At 48.1% G+C, this 21,462-nt stretch overlaps 1 protein-coding gene across 1 annotated transcript in view; it reads left to right on the top strand.

The window, feature by feature from the left end:
- Positions 1-1,258: 1,258 nt before the first annotated feature.
- The window catches only part of arhgef17 (Rho guanine nucleotide exchange factor (GEF) 17), a gene marked incomplete at both ends in the record, with an annotated part of 101,726 nt that continues 81,522 nt past the window's right edge, over positions 1,259-21,462 (top strand). Inside the window, one exon of the mRNA XM_083636790.1 lies at positions 1,259-6,652. Coding sequence (XP_083492916.1) covers positions 1,259-6,652 — 5,394 coding nt within the window. The remainder of the gene's footprint in view (positions 6,653-21,462) is intronic.

Below are 21,462 nucleotides of genomic sequence, written 5' to 3'. Positions count from 1 at the left end.
ACATCTATCCACTACCAAGGACCTGAAGCGTCACAGCTCGGCCTCTGGAGGGCGCTGCAGTCAACTTCCCCGCATCTCCAAGGGAAAGAAACAGAATTTCCCCCTTGGAACAAAAGAGCCAGTTAACCAGACAGCCACATGGGGAATCACCACAGAGGGGTTATTGTTGTGCATCAGTGAAAACTTGTTTTTTGTGTGTGTGAATGTTGATCAACCATCATAACACACTGTGAATGTGCACTTCATCAATAATAGTTTAAAGTCAAGGTGGAACATTGACATTCCCTTGCACTCTCTGTGAGGACTCATAACGAATGAGGGAACAATAGCCTACAATATCCCCAACAACTTAGTGGGACTGTCTTTCACCAGTTAGATTAAAGTGCACATTTAGCCTGTTTATTGTTTCATTCATTTCATCTCCAATGTATACATCAAGTATAAACAGGCCACAATAGTGCTACTATAATCTAACAGGTGAAAGACAGTCACTAAGTTGATCCGAGGATATTGTAGGATATTGTTCCTCATTCGTTATGAGTCCTCAGGAGTTGCAAGGGAATGATAACTAGTTCCACCATAATCTGTCTTCTCCCATCAAGAAAGGAGGAGGAAAAAAAGCGCTTTTCCTCTCAATCCCCGAGGGGGCTATGACAGCCCCTATACCCCTAGTCCCGCCCACCCCCCTCTGCCCTATCTCAGGCATTAACATGCAAAAAAAACAACATAAGTCACGGAAAAGCAAATCATGCCAAAATAAGGAATACCACCACAAACTGCCTGGGAATTAGCAGTGAATGATGCGTCGGGCCCGTGCAGGCGTGCTGCCCCGGCGACGGACAAACGTTTAGGAATAAGAGGTGGAATAATAACAATGGAAGAGTTGCATTTTGTGAACAGGTTGGATCTGGGAAAGTTTGGGCCAAAAACATGTAGCGCTTTTTCCTCCTTGCACGGATGCGGTTCGGGAATCGACAACATGTAAGTTTTGATTACAGAGGAGAAAACACACCTTGTTTTTGTTTAACGCTACTCTTTAAACGGTTAAATCTCTCGTTTCATTGCCCGCAAGGAACTTTGCTGCCAGCAATTACAATTTAAAGAGACTATTGTTTTGGCGTGGTTTTTTTTTCATGGGGTTAGGCTGCAGCTAGCGGTGGAATGGACCGCAATTTAAAACTAAAAAAAAGTGCCTGACTGTAGTAGTATCAATGAAGTAAGAAGGGTGTGGAACTTATAACAAAGAAAGACATGAACAATGGCAGAAAGAGAGAAGGCGAAGAAGAATGTGGCTGTGTACCGCAGCGTCTCTTTCAAAAAGTTGGACTCCTGGAGCGCCAACAGGAGTGAAGACCAGCCACACAAATCAGAGGACCCGGCGGCTGCTGGCGTCGCCCTTCCCCCGCAGTCTACTCGGGCAGAACAGCCCGTGGCGACGCGTAATGTCAGTGTGTCAAGAAAAGTTTCCAAAATCTCTGCCACCACCACCGCCGCCGGCCTCCCAACCGCAGAGCTAAAGAGAGGCTCCTCCACTCCTCTCTCCTCTATTTCTCCATCAATTCGCCAGCTGTCTGAGAAGTTCACATGCAGCAGCAGCAGCAGCGGCAGGGCGCACAGAGACTCCCCGGGAGACGGCGGCGCAGCGGCAACGCAGACTAGGAGCACCACTCTGCCCCGGGCCAAAAGCACCAGGAGAGACGGGTCGCCCTCTCGTAAATCGTTCCACGAGGACAGCGGTAGTGGATATTACCAGAATATCAACGCGACAGAGACTCTTACTAAAGAGACTGAAGTCCAGGGGCAACAGAAGTTTCATTCTGGCACTGACTCTGTCTCGGGATCGGACTCCGAGAAGAAAAGAGAGGAATGGATTTGTACCCGCTTATCAGCCCACGGCAGCAGCAGCAACAACTCTGGTAAGAGAGATTATTCACAGATCAACGCATGCCCCTCTGATCCCACAAAGACTTTGAGTAGTGCAGAGGAGGAGGAAGATGTGTCTGCTAGTGGAGGGGATCCTCCCGCCTGTAAGTCTCACAAAAGTTACTCGTCGACCCACCACAGTGATTTTATTCCCCTTCACTCTGACAACTGGCCCAGTGTCACCAAAATCAAGCAACTTTTTGATGAGAGGCAAAGCAAAGCCAGGCAGCAGCAGAAGACACCTGATGACGCATGTGAGAATTTAAAAACAGCCGACAGAGGCCATCTTGACCAGCTCAGCCCCAAGGAGAGCGCCTCTCTGTCGGATAGAAGCGACAAGCTGTCACCCAGCAGCTCTGCTAACGAGGCCAGTAGTAGCCTGTCCTTTTCTGAGAGAGCCCACCACAAAGCCGGAAGCCAAAGTCGAGTAAGCAGCAGTAGCACTGTGGAGGCCAAAGAAAGGAGAGAACGGAGATTTCCGCACGGCATGGACTTGTCTTCCAAGCAGCACTATAACGATGAGCAGGTAGACACAGAGACACCCCCTAACAATAATAATAACACTGTGACTGGCAGAACACGTTTGCAAAGCAGCAGCAGTAGTAGCTGCTATCGTAGAATTATCTCGTCCGCTGGCCTTCGAGCAGAGGCTGCCCGTGAGAGCACCGCGACGACAGGGCTGACATCTGACCCCGACCCTGACCTTCAACCCCCTGCCCCTCCTCCTTGGAGCTGTTCAGTAGGCCGAGGCGCCTCCTCCTGCTCCTCCTCTCTCCCGCAGCCGGCAGAGAGGGAGAGAAGGGACAGACAGGGGGTCGGGCTGCCCAGGGATAGTTTACATTCCTCACATAGCTCCTCCACAGCGCCAGCCCCCTCCTCCTCCTCGCCTCCATCTCCAGATAAAGCCATTGCCTCCTCCTCTACTGTAGCTCCCTCTCCTGAGCCAAGAGCCCCAGTTACCGCCCCACTGAGCTCCCGCTGGAGGTTTAGCTCCGGAGACGAGGAGGAGGAGCGCACCAGGAGAAGGAGAGGAGGTGGAGGCGGAGGAGGAGGTGGTGCGGGCTTGAGCGTTGCCTCTGCCCTTGCTCCTTCCACCTCCGTCAGAGGAGGAGAGAGGGGTGTCACGGAGCGAGGAGGAGGCTATTTCTCGCGCAGCAAGAATGGCCGGTGGGGCGCGAAGGGCATCGGCCGGTCTTCGGGCAGTGAGGAGGACAGCCCCGGTTCTCTAGGACCCCCCGTTCGAGATGCGGTGCGCCGGCGCTCGCTGAGGAAGAAGAAGAAGGTCAGCGGAGTTGCCCCCGCGACAGGCCGCGACGATTACGACGATCACGATGGCGAATCGGAAGATAGTGACAGTGACACGGCCTTGACCATGGAGCACATGGAGAGGCACCACCAGCAAAACTCGGGAGAATTTTCGGGAACGCCGTTCCTGAACCGCACGCCAAGAGCCCCCGCCAATGCTAATTCAAGAACCAGGGTGCAGCAATGGGAACGCATCTCCTCGCCAGTGACCCCCACATCACTTCCTGGTGTATCACGAGTGGCAAAAGTCAACATTCCCCCATTAATTTCCAGTCCTGGTGGGTCGCGATGCAGCAGCCGATACTCCAGCACAGAGACACTCAAGCAGGACGACCAGGCTAGCTGCGCTAACCGAGCCGCAAAAGTGATATTTGGGGGAGCTGGGGGTAGCACTAACAGAACTGTAACCCCCAACGCAGCATCCTCATCTGTGCTGAGTAAAACGTACCATGGGAACTTTACCATGTATCGCTCCCCTAGCTTTGGGCATGGGGATAATTTCTCCCGTGCCCCTGTAAGGTTCCGCCCCAAGATTATACCTGCAGTCGCCCCCTCTCCCGCTGTACTTCCCAGAGAAGGGGGTGTGACCGCAGGGGTTGGGGAGGGCGAGACATTGGGTGGGGGTGGGGCTGTGATCGGTGATAAAGATAAAAACCGAATATCCATGTCCAACCCCGATATTGCCTCAGAAACCATGACACTCCTTAACTTCCTGAAAACTGACCTATCAGAGCTCAGGGTGAGGAAAACGGGCGGGGGGGATAAGTCTGCGGGTGCGGAGGGGTCGTCGATGTACAGGATGGGCTCGCGGAGTCAAGGCGGGACCCTCCTCCCCTCCGGGCGTCGCCCGTCACTGAAAGACCTGACCGCCACCCTCCGCCGGGCCAAATCCTTCACTTACTCGGACAAACCCACAGCAGCGGTGAGATGTTACTTGACGAGCGGCGCCGCCAAGAGGAGCTCCTCTGAACAACAGCTCGACTTGGAGGGAGAGAGTGATGGAGGGAGGGTGTCGGTGCCGGAGAGGGAAGTGGAGAGCGACGGGGGCGACTTTAGGGTTGGAAGAGGTCGAAGGGCGAGGGATTATGGATACGGTGAGGAGGAGGAGGAGGAGGTGGTGGTGATGCCCACTGTATTGCAGGACAGGTACGTGCAGGAAGCCAGGCAGGTCATTCGAGACATCTGCCAGATGAGTGCTAGGGAAGATGACGATGACGATGAAGAAGATGATGTTGACGTGAGGGGAATTGATGGCACAGAGGACGAGTGTCTCCAAGTGAAAAAAACGAGGGATGATAAGGAAAGAGAGGGAGTGAGCGTGAAGGATGAGGCCAGGAGAGACGGAGAGGCTGAGTGTGAGAACACGAGGGAGAGGGATGAACAGGAGAGCGAGGGAGAGAGGAGAGAGAGAGACAGAGCAAGCATGCAGTCAGACAATCTAGACGGCAGGGACGCAGAGTACAGGGAGAGGGCAAAGAGAGAGAGCAGAGAGAGAGACGGAGCCTTACTCAAGGGCGACTCGGAGGAAAGCATGTTCTGCGACCGCTCTGTGGACGAGCTGTCCGGACACGAGTCCAGTTTAACGGACGAAGGGATCGTGACAGAGCCAGAGACGGGTCCCGGCGGTGACCCCGTCGTCGAGAGGTCCTTCGCGGGGTCAGCGGGGGTCAATTTGGGGTCGCTAATTGCTAGGGATGTGCTCGGGCAGCCTGTCACCGTATGGAAGCAATCGGCTCTCCACGAGGTGGAAGGGTTTAGGGAGGAAAGGGGAGACAAGACGGAGAACAGGGCGAGTTGTATAAATCGGGCGAGTCAAGTCAGTGGGCCCTCTGTCACCCATCTTCCTGCCCGTAGGGCTGAGAGTGACAGCATCATCATGGAATCGAGCAGCACTGCTGCTATCGACATTGGCAGCACGGCCGGTGAGGAGGACATCTGCACTAACAGCAGCACTGCATTCCAGGGGTCAACCACCACAGCAGGAGGGGGAGGAGGAGGGCTCGTCGAAGCCCCCGTCACCCCCAGTGCTATCCGTAGACGGCGTAAGTTCTCCCCGGCTGCTGCTAGCATCACCGGCTCAGACTCGAGTCATTGCAGTAATGCAGAGGCAGCAGCAGCAGTCGTTGGGAACGGAGAGTCCACAGTTTACCGCTCACTAAGCGACCCCATGCCTCAGCGGCGCTGCTCGGTGGCAGAAGAAGGAAATAACAATTTCTCCTCTGTGGATAGTAACCTCCTCGGATCTCTGTCTGTCAAAGGAGGAGGAGGAGGAGGAGCTACAGACTCGTCCTCGGCGACGACCCTCTCGGAATGCAAGGGGAGTGTGGCCAGCGACTTGTCGGTGTGCAGCGATGGCGGCCTCCGTGACGATGGCCTCCGTGACGACGGCATACGTGACTACAGCGGGGTGATCAGAAGCATCGTGGCCGAGCCAGGGGCAATGGACAGACTGATGACAGATGACCACGTCAACGGCAAAGCTCCCAAGAAGAAGTCATTCAGTGACCCCAGTCGCCGTAGCGACGGCCCTTTACTTTCCCAGAATGACCCTCAGTTCAAAGGTCAGTCCAACAGTACCGAGCCCATCAGTGAGCTGGATCAACCCGGGCAGATCCTACCTTCCAGCAGTGAGCCGATCCTGAGCGAGCAGAGAGACGAACTGTGGGCGCCTAAACACCTGTTGCCGACACAGCCACACCACTATCACCATGGGAAGAAGACGCCTCGCTCCCAGTCGGAAAGTACCCTTCGCTCTGGTGACCACGGTGATGAAGATGATGATGTGATAGACCAAGGGGGAGAAGAGAGAGAGGAATGTGGAAAGAAATTCAACTTTGACCTCAAACTAGCTGGGGTTCTGTCCCCTAGAATGGGTCGTCGGACTTCCAGAAAGCGTCCAAACAGGCTGGCCCAGGTTTCCCCTCATGACGACCCCTTTGAACCCCCAGAGGTGGGTTCAGAGGAGCAGGAGGATCACAACCAAACCGACCTCACCCCTCCTCTTCCTCCTGCCCCCCAGGGCTCCAAGCTCAAAACCAGACCCAAGCACGTCCGCCATGCCAGCGAACCAGCCGCCTTCGTCCCCATCTCCCCACCTCCACAGCTCCAGCCACTGAAGGAAGGGGGCTGCCTCGTCATCCACCCCACTTCAGAGCCCTCGCTCCTGGGTAAGCCCGGGGGAGATGAGGCGCCCTCTCTAGAGGATGTGACCGAGAGGTATATCCTGGCTCTGAGTGCTCCTGAGAGAGAAAGTGAAGGCCCGGGGCCTCTGCCGGGGCCCGGGGATGGAGCTGAAGGGTCAGTGTCGGCACCGGAGGGCCCCAGCTCGACCCACAGGAGTGGAATTATGGAAGTTGGACCACAGAAGAAGAGTACTGAAGACTCTCCATCCACGGCTGCCCCACAAAGGCCCAAGCCCACAGTGGTGAGTTCACAATACCTTTCCATTGTGTGTTGTTGTTGTGTGTGTGTGTGTGTGTGTGTGTGTGTGTGTGTGTGTGTGTGTGTGTGTGTGTGTGGTGTGTTCACAATAACTTTCCATTGTGTGTGATGTGTTGAAAAGTGACAAGTGTTGCTCCACACATAATTCAATACAGATGTCGGGTTTTAAAAACAATTTGTTTATAAGACTGTGTGTGCGTGCGTGTGCGTGTGTGTGTGCGTGTGCGTGTGGAAGGCTGTGTTTGCCAGTCTGTTACTGTACTATGTTGCATTATGTTTTTAATTTCTGTATTGTTTTTGACAATTCAGAGCTAATTGGCTGTGTGCTGTCATTGGTGGCTAATACAGGAAACAAAGTATTATAGCCTGAACATCTCAGATGACTATACATTTGAGTTTGGATTTTGCTGTCAATTTTAGAGTTGGAGAATCCCCCCTCCTTTAATCTGTTGCAAAGGTGAAAGAAATTGTTCTAATGTTTAAGTTTACATTGGTTTAAATTTGGTTTTGTTTTTTGTGAGAGAGAGCAGGATAGAATTATTGGTATAACTGGCCTTATTCAGATGCCACAATATGGTGAAGCTGCTGTTTGACAGATGATTCTTTAATAATGGGAGACAGCTAGAAATGTGAGGTAAATAATAACACCAATAGTTTTAAAGCAGCGGGTCTACACTTCATGTTGTCAAGTGTACGAATGCTTTTGGATCGTATGGTTTCGTCTGCATTAACATACTCAACGGTACATGCGTGTGGTGGGGTATTTTCCCATATAAAGTGCTATGAGTCAGGACTGGTAGGGTTAGATCCAGAGTAAAGTGCTATGAGTCAGGACTGGTAGGGTTAGATCCAGAGTAAAGTGCTATGAGTCAGGACTGGTAGGGTTAGATCCAGAGTAAAGTGCTATGAGTCAGGACTGGTAGGGTTAGATCCAGAGTAAAGTGCTATGAGTCAGGTCTGGTAGGGTTAGATCCAGAGTAAAGTGCTAGGAGTCAGGTCTGGTAGGGTTAGATCCAGAGTAAAGTGCTATGAGTCAGGACTGGTAGGGTTAGATCCAGAGTAAAGTGCTATGAGTCAGGACTGGTAGGGTTAGATCCAGAGTAAAGTGCTATGAGTCAGGACTGGTAGGGTTAGATCCAGAGTAAAGTGCTATGAGTCAGGACTGGTAGGGTTAGATCCAGAGTAAAGTGCTAGGAGTCAGGACTGGTAGGGTTAGATCCAGAGTAAAGTGCTATGAGTCAGGACTGGTAGGGTTAGATCCAGAGTAAAGTGCTATGAGGCACGACTGGTAGGGTTAGATCCAGAGTAAAGTGCTATGAGTCAGGACTGGTAGGGTTAGATCCAGAGTAAAGTGCTATGAGTCAGGACTGGTAGGGTTAGATCCAGAGTGCCTGTGCGAGCAGAAATAGAATACAGAAGCCATTAACGGTTGAGGAGTGTTAAACAAACATCAGACGGTGTTATTAACTTCTACTAAACAAATCTCAACCAAGGGCATTAAGAGATGGACCAAGGCCCACTGGATGTGTGTCTGTTTCATTTCTCTTTCATTTAATATTAGCTGTCTCAGTGCCAGAATCAGTGTCGGAGACAGAGGCTCTGATAAATGTCTCCTGTGTGCGTCCGTGTGTGTGATGCTGTATGTACTCAGCAGTGCACAGTGGGATAGACGTGTGTGTGTGTGTGTGTGTGTGTGTGTGTGTGTGTGTGTGTGTGTGTGTGTGTGTGTGTGTGTGTGTGTGTGTGTGTGTGTGTGTGTGTGTGTGTGTGGCTAAGTTAACCTCATCACTAAAATACAAATGTAAGCACTCACGTAGCCTATAGAGGTGTGGTCAAGTCAAAGTGGAGTTAGTCCGTGTGTCTGTGTGATGTCACGTGTATGCTTCTTTTTCCACTCAGAATTCTGACTTTAATCTGAGAATTCTGACTTTAATCTCAAAATTCTGACTTTATTTTGAGAATTCCGCCTTTATTCTCAGAATCCTGATTTAAAGTTATAATCTCAAACATTTTCATAAAAAAGTCACTATGATAGTGAGCCCATTGACACTGTTTGGATCTCACCTGCAATTACCACTCATCGCCATAGGTGTCACCGAAGAGAACAAAACTGAAATCTTAGAGATGATCACTTTCACTTTAAACTCAGAACAAACAAAAAATCGCAAGAAGTGACCCTAATCATCTTCGCTAGTTTTAAATTGTGTCTGGTGTATAAAAAAATAATAATCAGGTGAACCTATTTGAATTTCAGGCGATCCCCACTTAGGGTCGCGAGCCTAAGGTTGGGACCCACTGGCTTAAGACCAAGCCTTTTTATCCAAGCCTGAGGGGAAATTCACAGCATACACAGAGTTTGGTCCAAACCTTTGTATCTAAAAGATTGCAGTTTGACAGGTTTGGAACGCTTGCCTTCAGTGATATGATTTGTGCTTCCTGGAAATATCTATATTTTTATATTACTTCTGTGAAATACTTACTCTGGCAGGAATGTATTGCTGTGGGTGAATTGGCTTATTTGATTACACTATGACAAAACAAGAGAAGGAGTCTCTAGTCTTGTTCTCACTAGCATAACATTGGCATATCTTCTGAGTCCATTTCTCATGGTCTTACTCAGTCAGAGCCGTTCATCAAACGAGCCCCGCTGCTGCTGCTGCTGCTGCTGTTTGCTGTGGCAGCCATGATGGATATTAGTGTGATACTTCTCTTGACCCCTTTAGGGAAATTCTTTGTCTTTGCTTTTCCTCCTCCGGAGGGAGGTCAGAGAGGTCAGGGACAGCTGACCTCTCACCTCCCAGCTGACAGCAGCCCTGCAGCTGGAAGGCACCTCTTGCTCAAAGGCACTTCAGCAGAGCAGATGTTTGTCCTCCAGTTGACAGAGGCCATGCTGCCGCCCATTACTGTTATTTACAGCAAACCCAACAGGACCGTGCCTGGCTCAACTCTTCTCTCTCGCCTCTGCTTTGGCTTGAAACATTCCGGGGCGGGGATCAACATTTATTGTGTTCAACATTCATGTTTTTTGTTGTTCAATCAATAAACTAATAATAATAATAATAATAATAATAATAATAATAATAATAATAATAATAATAATAATTATGCATGTCTGTTTATGACAAAACAACATGTTTATATTTATGTCTGTATATGACAAGGTAAATGCAGTAAGTATAAATTACCCAAACATGTCCAGTTGAATTCCTATGGAAAGTTTCCAACTATGAATATTGGGATTTGGGAACACCTTAAAAAGAGGTCAACATTTCCAAAATTCCAGATCCTTAACCTCCGGATGGACAATTTCTGAAAATTTACCAGAAGATTTTGCAACTGCTCGTAATTAGTTGCTGATGATGTTAATCCCCCGGCCCCCCCCCGCCTTTCCTTGTTGCCATAGCGACAGTAGCTGTGGCTGGAGAGTGAGCTCACCGGGGCAGGAAATGGGCTTAGGGAAACGGGAAGTTGTTGTGGTTACTGAAGTGTTTGATGATCTCCAGTGCCACTGGCTGGCGTGTGTGTGTGCGTACGGCCGCGCGCGCGGGCGGGCATGTTACGCACGTGCACTGGTCAATGTGTTATCATTCCTGCACGTGCGTGTCTGCCCGCATGTGTATGTGAAACTTGTGTGTGCGTGTCCGTGTGTGTGTATGTCTTTTTGTATGTGTGTGTGTGCGTTTGTCTGGAAGATATCGGTGCCTTGCTCCAAGTTTTCGAGCCCAGAGTTGTGCCAACAACACCGGGGCAGTTCCGGTTTTGTGTGTGTGTGTGTGTGTGTGTGTGTGTGTGTGTGTGTGTGTGTGTGTGTGTGTGTGTGTGTGTGTGTGTGTGTGTGTGTGTATGCGCGCTTTCTGGCTTAAATGTAATGAATGTGGTGCCAAGCCTAAATGGAGTGCAGACAGGTCCTGTGAAAGGAATAAAGAAGGTGTGAGAGAGAGAGGGAGCCTTCTCCTTTTCTGGAGCCTGAGCGTGGCTCATTATAGAGCATAGAGCGATGCCCGCTGTTTCTCCTCTCACAATCTCTCCTCAACCTCACCATCGCTTTTTTCCTCACTTTCTCAACTACGTTTTAGCCCCCTCCATCCATCCATCCATCCATCCATCCTCGCTCTCCCAGATGTTGTGTCAGCCATGTTGCATTTTCACCTTCTACTTTGACCCCATCGCCATTTTTCTCTTTTATACTAATTCTCCCGCATTCCTTCTCATGTTATCTCCTTCTTGTATTGTCTGTGTCGGTGTCTCTGGACTGGAGCATAGCAGTAAAGTGAGCTCATCACTTTAGGCCTGGTGTAACGATGGCCGAGCCACAGATCAGCTAGACACAAATGAGAGGCGGGGGGGTGGGTGATTGGCTAAGAATAGACCTGGATCTAAATAGACCTGAATCTAAATAGACCTGGATCTAAATAGACCTGGATCTAAATAGACCTGGATCTAAATAGACCTGGATCTAAATAGACCTGAATCTAAATAGACCTGGATCTAAATAGACCTGGATCTAAATAGACCTGAATCTAAATAGAACTGGATCTAAATAGACCTGGATCTAAATATACCTGGATCTAAATAGACCTGGATCTAAATATACCTGGATCTAAATAGACCTGAATCTAAATAGAACTGGATCTAAATATACCTGGATCTAAATAGACCTGGATCTAAATAGACCTGAATCTAAATAGACCTGGATCTAAATAGACCTGGATCTAAATAGGACTGGGAGAGTTGGAAGAAAAAAATGATGATGGAGTGAGGGAATGGAGCTCAACAGTCACGTGACTTTTCGCCCCGGAAGTAAGTTCCCCATTCATTTTCTCCATTAGGTGGACATTTTTTAAATTTGATTTGTGTTTGGCAAATAGTGAGTGAGTGAGTGAGTGAGTGAGTGGTGCGTGCGTGTGTGTGTACTACCCCTACTGTTTGAGTCGTTTTCACTTTAGCAGGCAGCAGGAATGTGGCCTATCTTCTCTTCCCCTCTTGCATAACGGTCTTCAACTCCCCAGAAGAGATTGCACAGACTCGTGTGTGCGTGCAGCCGTGCACAGACTGTGTGTGCGTGCACTGACTCGTGTGTGTGCGTGCACAGACTCATGTGTGTGAGTGCACAGACTCGTGTGTGAGTGCACAGACTCATGTGTGTGAGTGCACAGACTCGTGTGTGCATGAACAGACTCGTGTGTGCGTGCACAGACTCATGTGTGTGTGTGCACAGACTCGTGTGTGCATGCACAGACTCATGTGTGTGCGTGCACAGACTCGTGTGTGCGTGCAGCCGTGCACAGACTCGTGTGTGTGCGTGCACAGACTTGTGTGTGCGTGCACAGACTCATGTGTGTGCGTGCACAGACTTGTGTGTGTGCGTGCACAGACTCATGTGTGTGCGTGCACAGACTTGTGTGTGCGTGCACAGACTCACATGTGTGCGTGCACAGACTCATGTGTGTGCGTGCACAGACTCATGTGTGTGCGTGCACAGACTTGTGTGTGCGTGCACAGACTCATGTGTGTGCGTGCACAGACTCGTGTGTGAGTGCAGTCATGCACATACTCATGTGCGTGCATGCACATACTCATGTGCGTGTGTGCACAGACTTGTGTGTGCGTGCACAGACTCATGTGTGTGCACAGACTTGTGTGTGTGTGCACAGACTCATGTGTATGCATGCACAGACTCGTGTGTGTGTGCACAGACTCGTGTGTGCGTGCACAGACTCATGTGTGTGCACAGACTTGTGTGTGTGTGCACAGACTCATATGTATGCGTGCACAGACTCATGTGTGTGTGCACAGACTTCTGTGTGCGTGCACAGACTCCTGTGTGTGCGTGCACAGACTCATGTGTGTGCGTGCACAGACTTGTGTGTGTGTGCACAGACTCATGTGTGTGCATGCACAGACTCGTGTGTGCATGCACAGACTCATGTGTGTGCGTGCACAGACTTGTGTGTGCGTGCAGCCATGCACAGACTCATGTGTATGCATGCACAGACTCGTGTGTGTGTACAGTGTGTGCATGAACAGACTCATGTGTGCGTGCACAGACTCATGTGTGTGCATGAACAGACGTGTGTGCTTGCACAGACTCATGTGTGTGTGTGCAGCCATGCACAGACTCATGTGTATGCATGCACAGACTCGTGTGTGTGTGTGTGTGTGTGTGTGTGTGTGTGCACAGTGTGTGCGTGCATGTTACGGTAAATGTAGAAAAAACATTTCCTGGGAAATGTTTACATTTGGTTTTTCCTACATTTACCGTAACACATACATGTATTTATGTCCACGTTAATATGTGTGCGTGTATGTTTCTTACAGTATATACACCTGTCTCGAACAAAGGATGGGAGGGTGTCTGAACCCCCCCCCCCCTTCCAATTTCTCTGGCCTCATATAGGTCGCTCAAAATGGCTCACAATTCACAGTAACTACTTTCTCCACACTGTTTGACACATGACCTGCCATTCTATGGACGGCAGCCAGGGGCGAGAACCTCCTTCCAGCCTCATAATGCAGCTTTAAAGAAGAGGCTGGCTGGAGTGATGATGGGAGAGGGAGAGAGAGGGAAGCAGAGAGAGAAAGAGAGAGATGGAGTGATGATGGGAGAGAGAGAGAGAGAGATGGTTTTATGCTCAGCTGCATGGATCAGGCCTAAAAGCACAGTGTTTAGAGCTTCAGATTTACGACTGACTTCTTTTTATCAGACCACCCACGCCGAATCAAATACTTTCCCTCTGCCTTTCTTCTTCTCCTCTTTCCTTCACCTCCCTGTTGCCCCACTAAAAGTGAGCAGTGGTGTAGTGAGAAAATGTCCAGGTAGATACACAGTCCAGTATTGATGTCCAGGTAGATACACAGTCCAGTATGGAGCCAGTGAGCTGTTTTGGCTCCTCTTTGGCTTGTTGGCTCCTGGACAGCGTAACACAGGTTTCACTTCAAAAGGATGACTGTAAGGCAAAGGAGCAGGACGAAGGCTTTAGATAATGGGTTTATTTTGGCCTCCATGTCAGACGAGTGCATGTTCTTCTCCCCTGTTAACTCCACTCAGAGACAGGTTCACCCCCTCCTCCTCCTGCCTACAGTGCTTATGAAAGGTGAAATTAGCTATACAGACCAAAACTGTTTCAGTCCATTCTGTAAACATGCTTAATCATCACTGTTACAAAGTGGGGCATTTTAACATGGGGGGTGAACGGGAACGACTCCCTTTTTGGTCCACCCTCAAGTGGCCATTTGAGGAACTACAGCTTTCAGTGTCACTTCCGCGTCTTCCTCTTCCAAAGCCCGAGCGTCGAGCCCACTGATACACACGCGCGCGCGCGCGCGCGCACACACACACACACACACACACACACACACTGGGGGGTAGGGGTTATTTTTAACATTTAAAGGTCAACACAGGTTTAGCCAGTGCCAAAAAGTGAGTGATGATGAGTGAGATGAAGGGGAAAGAGAAGAAAGAGAGGGATGAAAGGATGGAGATGTGGTGTGTTTTTTCCGTGACTCAGCAGATGAGAGGGAAGAGGCTTCAAACAGGACAGCGACAGGCTGCTCGGCTGTTGTTCTTTTTTTGTATGATGGAAAAAGTATTGAGAGGTTTGAAAGAAAGCTTAAAAATGGTGATCTCCAAAATGGGAAGTGAAGTTTTCAGTCAATTGAATGTGATGTGATTTGGTTACTGTGTTGCATGATGAAAGGGATAGTGAGGTATGTATCAAAACCATTAAGGTAGCCTATCAATGAACCAGTATCAGTTTGGAAACATGTCCAACCCAGTTTTACCTATGCTATTATCTCATATATCCACAGAAACCTTTCCATTTATTTCTAAGTCAGAATAGATTGATGGAAATTTTTCATAATTTAATCATTTTTCATGTTGAGTTGATTGAATAATTTACCAGGATTTTAAATCTTAAAATCTTAACTCAAGGTGTTTTATGCAACCAGGCCCAGAGCATTATGTAGAGCAGTGTTTCTCAACTGGTGGGTCGGGACCCAAAAGTGGGTCGCGGGGACGTTTTGACTGGGTCACGGACGTGTGCATGAGAAAAAAAGTTATTCTACTCATTGAGCGTCCGCGGCCAACATTACTGTCTTTCAGAGGCTGTAGCGGGCTCATTTTCATAGCCAGAGTGAAGATATTGGTACCATATGAAACTAGAAGACCTAAGGCAGGGGTGTCAAACATGCGGCCCGGGGGCCAGATCTGGCCCCCCAAAGGGTCCAATGCGGCCCAAAGGATGACTTTGCAAAGCGTGAAAACTGCACTGAGAAGTCCTTCAATCCAATGTGATGCACTTGTGAAGGCTAAGAGGTACCAGGTTTCAGGAGCAAGTTACATATTAAGTTGCATATGTTATCTGTATTAATCACTAAATGGTCAGATATTTTCATTACCTTTGCTTGACTATAGAGAATTGCACAGTTGCCATCAATTGTAATCAGGGGTGTAGTGATAAATACAGAGGTGAGTAAACTATCCAAGGTGAGTAGTTTACCCCCCTTGTTTGCCCTCATTGATTGATACAGTTGATATGAAAATAGGTGAGTCAACTATCTGCCTCATTTCAAAGGGGTGGGTCAATTGGTTACTTGCGTTTACCCTCCACTACACCCCTGATTGTAATGCACAGTACAGACAGCAGATAATGTGCTTGATGGTATCTGAGATAACCCTATGTGTTGTAGGGTTGTACCTGTCATTCTTTACACTAAGATAAACGGGAACATTTTGAGGTTTTGTCATTTATAGGTTATTATTATTGATTATTGATTTTCATTGTCTGGCCCACTTGACACCAAACTGGGTCGCATGTGGCCCGTGGACTAAAATGAGTTTGACACCCCTGACGTCGTCGTAAGGCATCCTTTGGGAGCAACATGCCATGCTAGCTTGTTGCAAAGGGGGCTAAATGATGCTACAAAATTAGCCTAAATTCTGAAAATTGGGTCGTGACTTGATGACTAAGGAAACATGTGGGTCATGAGGCTAGACCAGTTGAGAACCACTGATGTAGAGAGAACGTCCTCTACCTCCGACCATCCTGTCCTCCAATGCTGCTCACACACACACACACACACACGCACGCACGCACGCACGCACACACACACACACACACACACACACATCTCTCTCATAGACAGACAGGCTGGTGTATTGCTTGGGACAGGCACAACATAAATGTTTTGTGTTCCAGTGAGAGTGGGTGGGGGAATTATTTTAAGGACGTACCTATTTGGTTTGATAGAGGGAACCTATTTTAGGGATTCTGTAGCTTGAAGTAATTTTGAAGGATGTGTGTGTGTGTGTGTGTGTGTGTGTGTGTGTGTGTGTGTGTGTGTGTGTGTGTGTGTGTGTGTGTGTGTGTGTGTGTGTGTGTGTGTGTGTGTGTGTGTGTGTGTGTGTGGATTTGCGTGTTGAGCGGAAAGCTCCAGTTCCCTGTGGAGGAGGAAGTGCTGTCTGTCAGCCTTCCATGACTTCCTGCTTCTCTCCCCGTTTGAGCAGTTTTGAGATGTTTAACGTCTCTGTTACTTTATGCCCTCCCCGTGTTTTACTGATTCATTTACCTCTGAATGTAGAGATAGACTGATCTGACGATTCATTTGTTTAGCAGATTAAGCAGCACCGATAGGACCTTTTACAAACTCGTTATTGGTGGAACTTGGCTCCAATAGGGGCAGTTTTGTGAATGGATCTAAAGCCTACTGGCTTACAGTGTCACTGAGTCTAAGTCTTGGTCACTGGCCTAAATAATATGAACAAACCCATCCACTGTTTTTAGAACTCACGTTTTGCACTAAAGTGTTGTCTGTCGCCATCTTAGGGTCCTTGTGCAGCTCACGTGAGATGGGGGTTTCCCGGAGCGGCAGCTCCGCCTGCTATTGGTCCGTGATTGGCAAGCTGCGCAATCACTGGACAGGCGACCTGTCAATCACCCCCTTTTATTTCGTCTATTTTACTCCAAATGGGTGAGTTATATAAGAAATGACCCTCCTACAGTTGTTATGAAAAGGTGAAATTAGCTATATAGACCAAAACCGTGTTTGTGTCCAGGCTGTAAAGATGCTTACCGGTAATCACTAAGTGGGGCATTTTAATGTGGGGGTGAACGGGAACGACGGGACTTCTGAGTCCTGCCTCAAGTGGCCATTCGAGGAACTACAGCTTTCAGGATTACTTCCGCGTGCGTCTTCATGGGAAAACCTCAGAGCTTGCCCGCTGGTCTTGGTTAGTGACAATTGCAGTGCACAATGAAACTTTTTCACTTTCCCTTTTAAGGCGAGTCCCAGGATGGCTTTATTTGTCTTGGCTGTAGCCGTCCTGTGGAAAGTCATGGCAGTGTAGAAGTGAGAGCAGCTCTCTGTCTCCAAGCTTCCCAGGATCAGCACCTTCTGGTGCTCTATACCTTCTCCTCCTTCTGCTCATCCAGCTAGCTCCCATCTTCACTCCATTCCTCTGTCTTACTCTTCCCTTCTCTCTCACTGGCTCTGTTCTCTCTCACTCTCTCTCTTTATCTCTGTTCTCTCTCTCTGTCTCTCGCTCCCCCCCCCCCTCTCTCTCTCTCTCTCTCTCTCTCTCTCTCTGTTCTCTCTCTCTCTCTGTGTGTGGATCCACCCAGTGTAATTACAGAGCACTTTGCTTATGTAGGGAAAGCCTCTTCTGAAACAGCACTTTCTAGCAGAGCTGCTATTTCTGTGTGTGTGTGTGTGTGTGTGTGTGTGTGTGTGTGTGTGTGTGTGTGTGTGTGTGTGTGTGTGTGTGTGTGTGTGTGTGTGTGTGTGTGTGCGCGCGCGCTAGGGATGTCACGATAGTAGTATTTCTACTTCGATACCGATACCCAGGAAAATATCGATACTCGATACCATTTTCGATACCACGGGAAGGGGGGATAACATGACAACACATCAAGAGGCATAAAAATAAAGTTAGACAGATGGACAGACGCACACTTCTGCATAATCTAGACCTGATCAAACTTTGAATTTTGACAGCAGATTAGCCCTGCTCTAGCCATCAGCCTATCAGAACACGTTTAGCTTGTTGAAGCAACAGATACCCACCAATGATAGGGAGGGGGGGAAAAAAATCAGTATTGATACTTTTCGATACTATCGATACTTTTGACAACCCTAGCGCACGCATGTTTGTGTTGTGTATGTGGTGTGTATGGATGGATTAAACCTCAGATTGCAGTTTCACCTGGTTCTTCATTTTTGTAAAGGTTTGTTGAGGTGTGTGTGTGTGTGTGTGTGTGTGTGTGTGTGTGTGTGTGTGTGTGTGTGTGTGTGTGTGTGTGTGTGTGTTTCTGTGTGTGCCATAGATGCCATGTATATGTATGGAATGCAACCTCTGTGCCAAAGGGCGTCTCTCCCTCTCTCTCTCACCCTCTTGCTCTCTCTCTCTCTCTCAGCATGGGAAACATATAGTAAATTTACATCACCAAAGCACGTGGGGGGGAAAAGTTTGTACAATTAAATATATACTACAGGGTCAAGCTACTGCCTTAAGGTCTGTCTGTCTGTCTGTCTGCCTGCCTGCCTGCCTGTCTGTCTCTCTGTCTGTCTGTTTGCCTGTCTGCCTGTCTGTCTGCCTGTCTGTCTGTCTGCCTGTCTGCCTGCCTGTCTATCTGTCTGTCTGTCTGTTTGTATGTCTGTCTGTCTCTGTCTGCCTGTCCCTGTCTGTCTGTCTGCCTGTCTGTCTGTCTGTCTGTCTGTCTGTCTGTCTCTGGTCTACAGTTTGTGTAGCACTTGTGTCAGTCTTGCCTGATAGTGTTCTCTCTGACTCACAGTCTGCAGTCCACATTGGTTTCTAATGTGAGGAATGTCCAGTCTTTTGATGATTCACCTAATTGGTTACAACTGCTTTACTGGCTCTGTCTTCATGCCCAGCCAGTGCTTTCTTCAATATCAAATTATACTAACAAAAATAATAATAATAAAAAAATACCGGTCCCGTCCTGAAGTAAAAAATGGGCACCTTGTAGGATGAATTGAGAGCTTAATCCTTCTTTCCATCTTGCAAATATCCAGTATTAGAACTTCAATCCATAAGCAAGACAATTTTTTTGCAATGAAAATTTTGACAATTTCAAAGTGGAAACTGAACACGTTTGGGAGAATGACACTACCTGTCTACTGTCAATTTTTCAAAGAATCAACTTTACCTCTTGAAAGGTGTAATACAGAAGATAAAAACTGAACATGTTATTCCAGGTGACCGTAAAGCAAAAGTTGATATCACTAAGAGTCTACCTGACTCTACCAGGACAGGTGTGTGAGCTCAGTAAAGAAGAAGCATTTTAAATAGTGTTCCAAACAATAGTAGTTTTGTACGTGGCGTACGTTAATAAGCCACCAGCCAAATTGGAACGATCATGAACGTCGCAAAGTATATAAATTTAGGTTTGACAGTCATGGCAAAAGTCATGAGAATCAATTAGATTTTAGAGTGTATTTTCTCCCGCTGACTGTGTGGGCGTGTCCCGTCTGCAGCAGGTCAGAGAGAGAGAGAGAGAGAGAGAGAGAGAGAGAGAGAGAGAGAGAGAGAGAGAGAGAGAGAGAGAGAGAGAGAGAGAGAGAGAGAGAGAGAGAGAGAGAGAGAGAGAGAGAGAGAGAGAGAGAGAGAGAGAGAGAGAGAGAGAGAGAGAGAGTTGCATTTTTGGGGTTAGGGTTGAACGTAATGTCGACTACTTTCTGAGGCACACAATTACTCACATAAGACCCTACATTTAATAGTTAGAAGGTTTTTGTGGATTTTGGTTTCCATGGACTTTAAGGCATACATACATATGCCAAGTGTCTTCAAGTGACAATACCTCCTTGTCACTCAAAGAGCAAAGAGAACATGGTCTATAGTCACTGTGTGTGTGTGTGTGTGTGTGTGTGTGTGTGTGTGTGTGTGTGTGTGTGTGTGTGTGTGTGTGTGTGTGTGTGTGGACTGATTGTCTCCTAAGCATCTTGTCTACTTCTGCCACCATCACACACAATGGCACAACTGTTGCCCGTGCAACTGCACATGGCATAGTTTACGGCGTGGTCGGACACACACGCACGGAAACACACTTAGACGCGCACACACACACACACACACACACACACACACACACACACATGCAAACGCACACACACCATAGGCCTCGGTCTAACTGTGGGTGGACTAGGCCGTTCGGTCCCTTTGCCTCTCTTTCTTTTGTCACCCAACCATTCCAGTAGAGGGGAAGTACTCTTCCCATCTCTCTCTCTCTCTCTCTCTCTCTCTCTCTCTCTCTCTCTCTCTCTCTCTCTCTCTCTCTCTCTCTCTCTCTCTCCTCTCTTCTTCTCCACCACCTCTGTCCATCTTATGGCAGCGCTCCGTCGTTTCGGATCATGCTCTAGCTGTCAGTTGAGGAAGTCCCGTCAGAATGGGAATGGCAGGAGCTGGAAATCTCGGAGTGCCGCTCCTGAGTGGCTGCTGGGCTCTCGGATTAAGGCTCAGGGAGAGGAGGAGGAGTGGCAGAGGGAGAGAGGAGCAGCTACGGCCAAAGCAGCCTCACAGGTGTGTGTGTGGTGTGTGTGTGTGTCCGTGTGTGTGTGTGTGTGTGAGTGTGTGTGTCTGTGAGAGTGTGTGTGCCTGTGTATGGGATGCACTTAAGCTGGACTCAATTATATAGTGCCTGGCTTTGTGATGACTTTGTGTTTTTGGATGTACGTGTCAGTATTGACTGTATAAAGAGATGGATGGAGTGTGTGTGATGTCACCCATTGGTTTGTGGTCTCTCGTTTTGAAGCCTCCAGTTTGGCGTTTTGGCCGCTGCCATCTTGGTGTTCGCACAGTTTGCGCCAGACAGCACAAGACCAGGTGTTTCCCACAGAGCCGCCTGCTATTGGTCCGTGATCGGCAAGCTGCGCGATCACTGGACAGGCGACCTGTCAATCACCCCCAAAACATAGTCTTTCCTATCGTACATTTTACTCTAAACGGGTGAGTTATATAAAAATTCACCCCCCCCCCCCCCGCCCCCCGTACAGTTGGCATTAGGGATGCACCGATATGAAAATTTTGGCCGATGCCGATATCCGATATTAACATTGCTGTTATGGCCGATAACCGATATTTACCGATGTCGATATGATCTGTATAAAAACACATTTCTATGATAATAAAATTTTGTAGATACTGAAAAACACATGTAAACACTGAATTTGAAAAAGTAATGCATTTCTTTATTTCAAAAACATTTGTAAAAGCCCATAAATCATAGATTTACTGCATTATTTCATCTCAATGTGAAGAATTTGGCTGATACCAATAACCGATATTAACATTGCAACATCGGACCGATACCGATATGTTAAAAAATGACTAACATCGGCCGATACCGATATGATTGCCGATATATCGTGCATCCCTAGTTGGCATGAAAGCCTGCCCCTCGGTTTTTACCTAGGTGTTTATACATACTGTAGGAGAGAGACTAAATGTTGTATCGGCATTCTGCAATTGGCCAAAAAAGTTGGAAAATATTAGCATATAGGATATCAGCTAAAAAAAAAGTCATGCATCCCTAAATATCACTGGGGAAAATGTGTGTTATTGTTTTAAGCTATTTATCATTTTGCGTTAGAGTGGTTCTCTTTTTTTCCTTTTTTTTCAAATGGCAGGTATCATATTTTTGGACAAAACTTAAAATGTAAGCTCTGGAAGTATGGATGTAAAAAAAAAACATATTTCAGTGTGTCTCAGTGTCTGTGCATGCGCACGTGCATTGTTGCCCACTGATTCAGAGGTTGGAGAAGTGGTTTGTAGTTCAG

Source organism: Poromitra crassiceps, assembly GCF_964638095.1.
Source record: "Poromitra crassiceps genome assembly, chromosome: 5".
NCBI lineage: Eukaryota > Metazoa > Chordata > Actinopteri > Beryciformes > Melamphaidae > Poromitra > Poromitra crassiceps.
The sequence above is the reverse complement of the archived record's forward strand: the minus strand, read 5'-3'. Positions and strand labels throughout refer to the sequence as shown.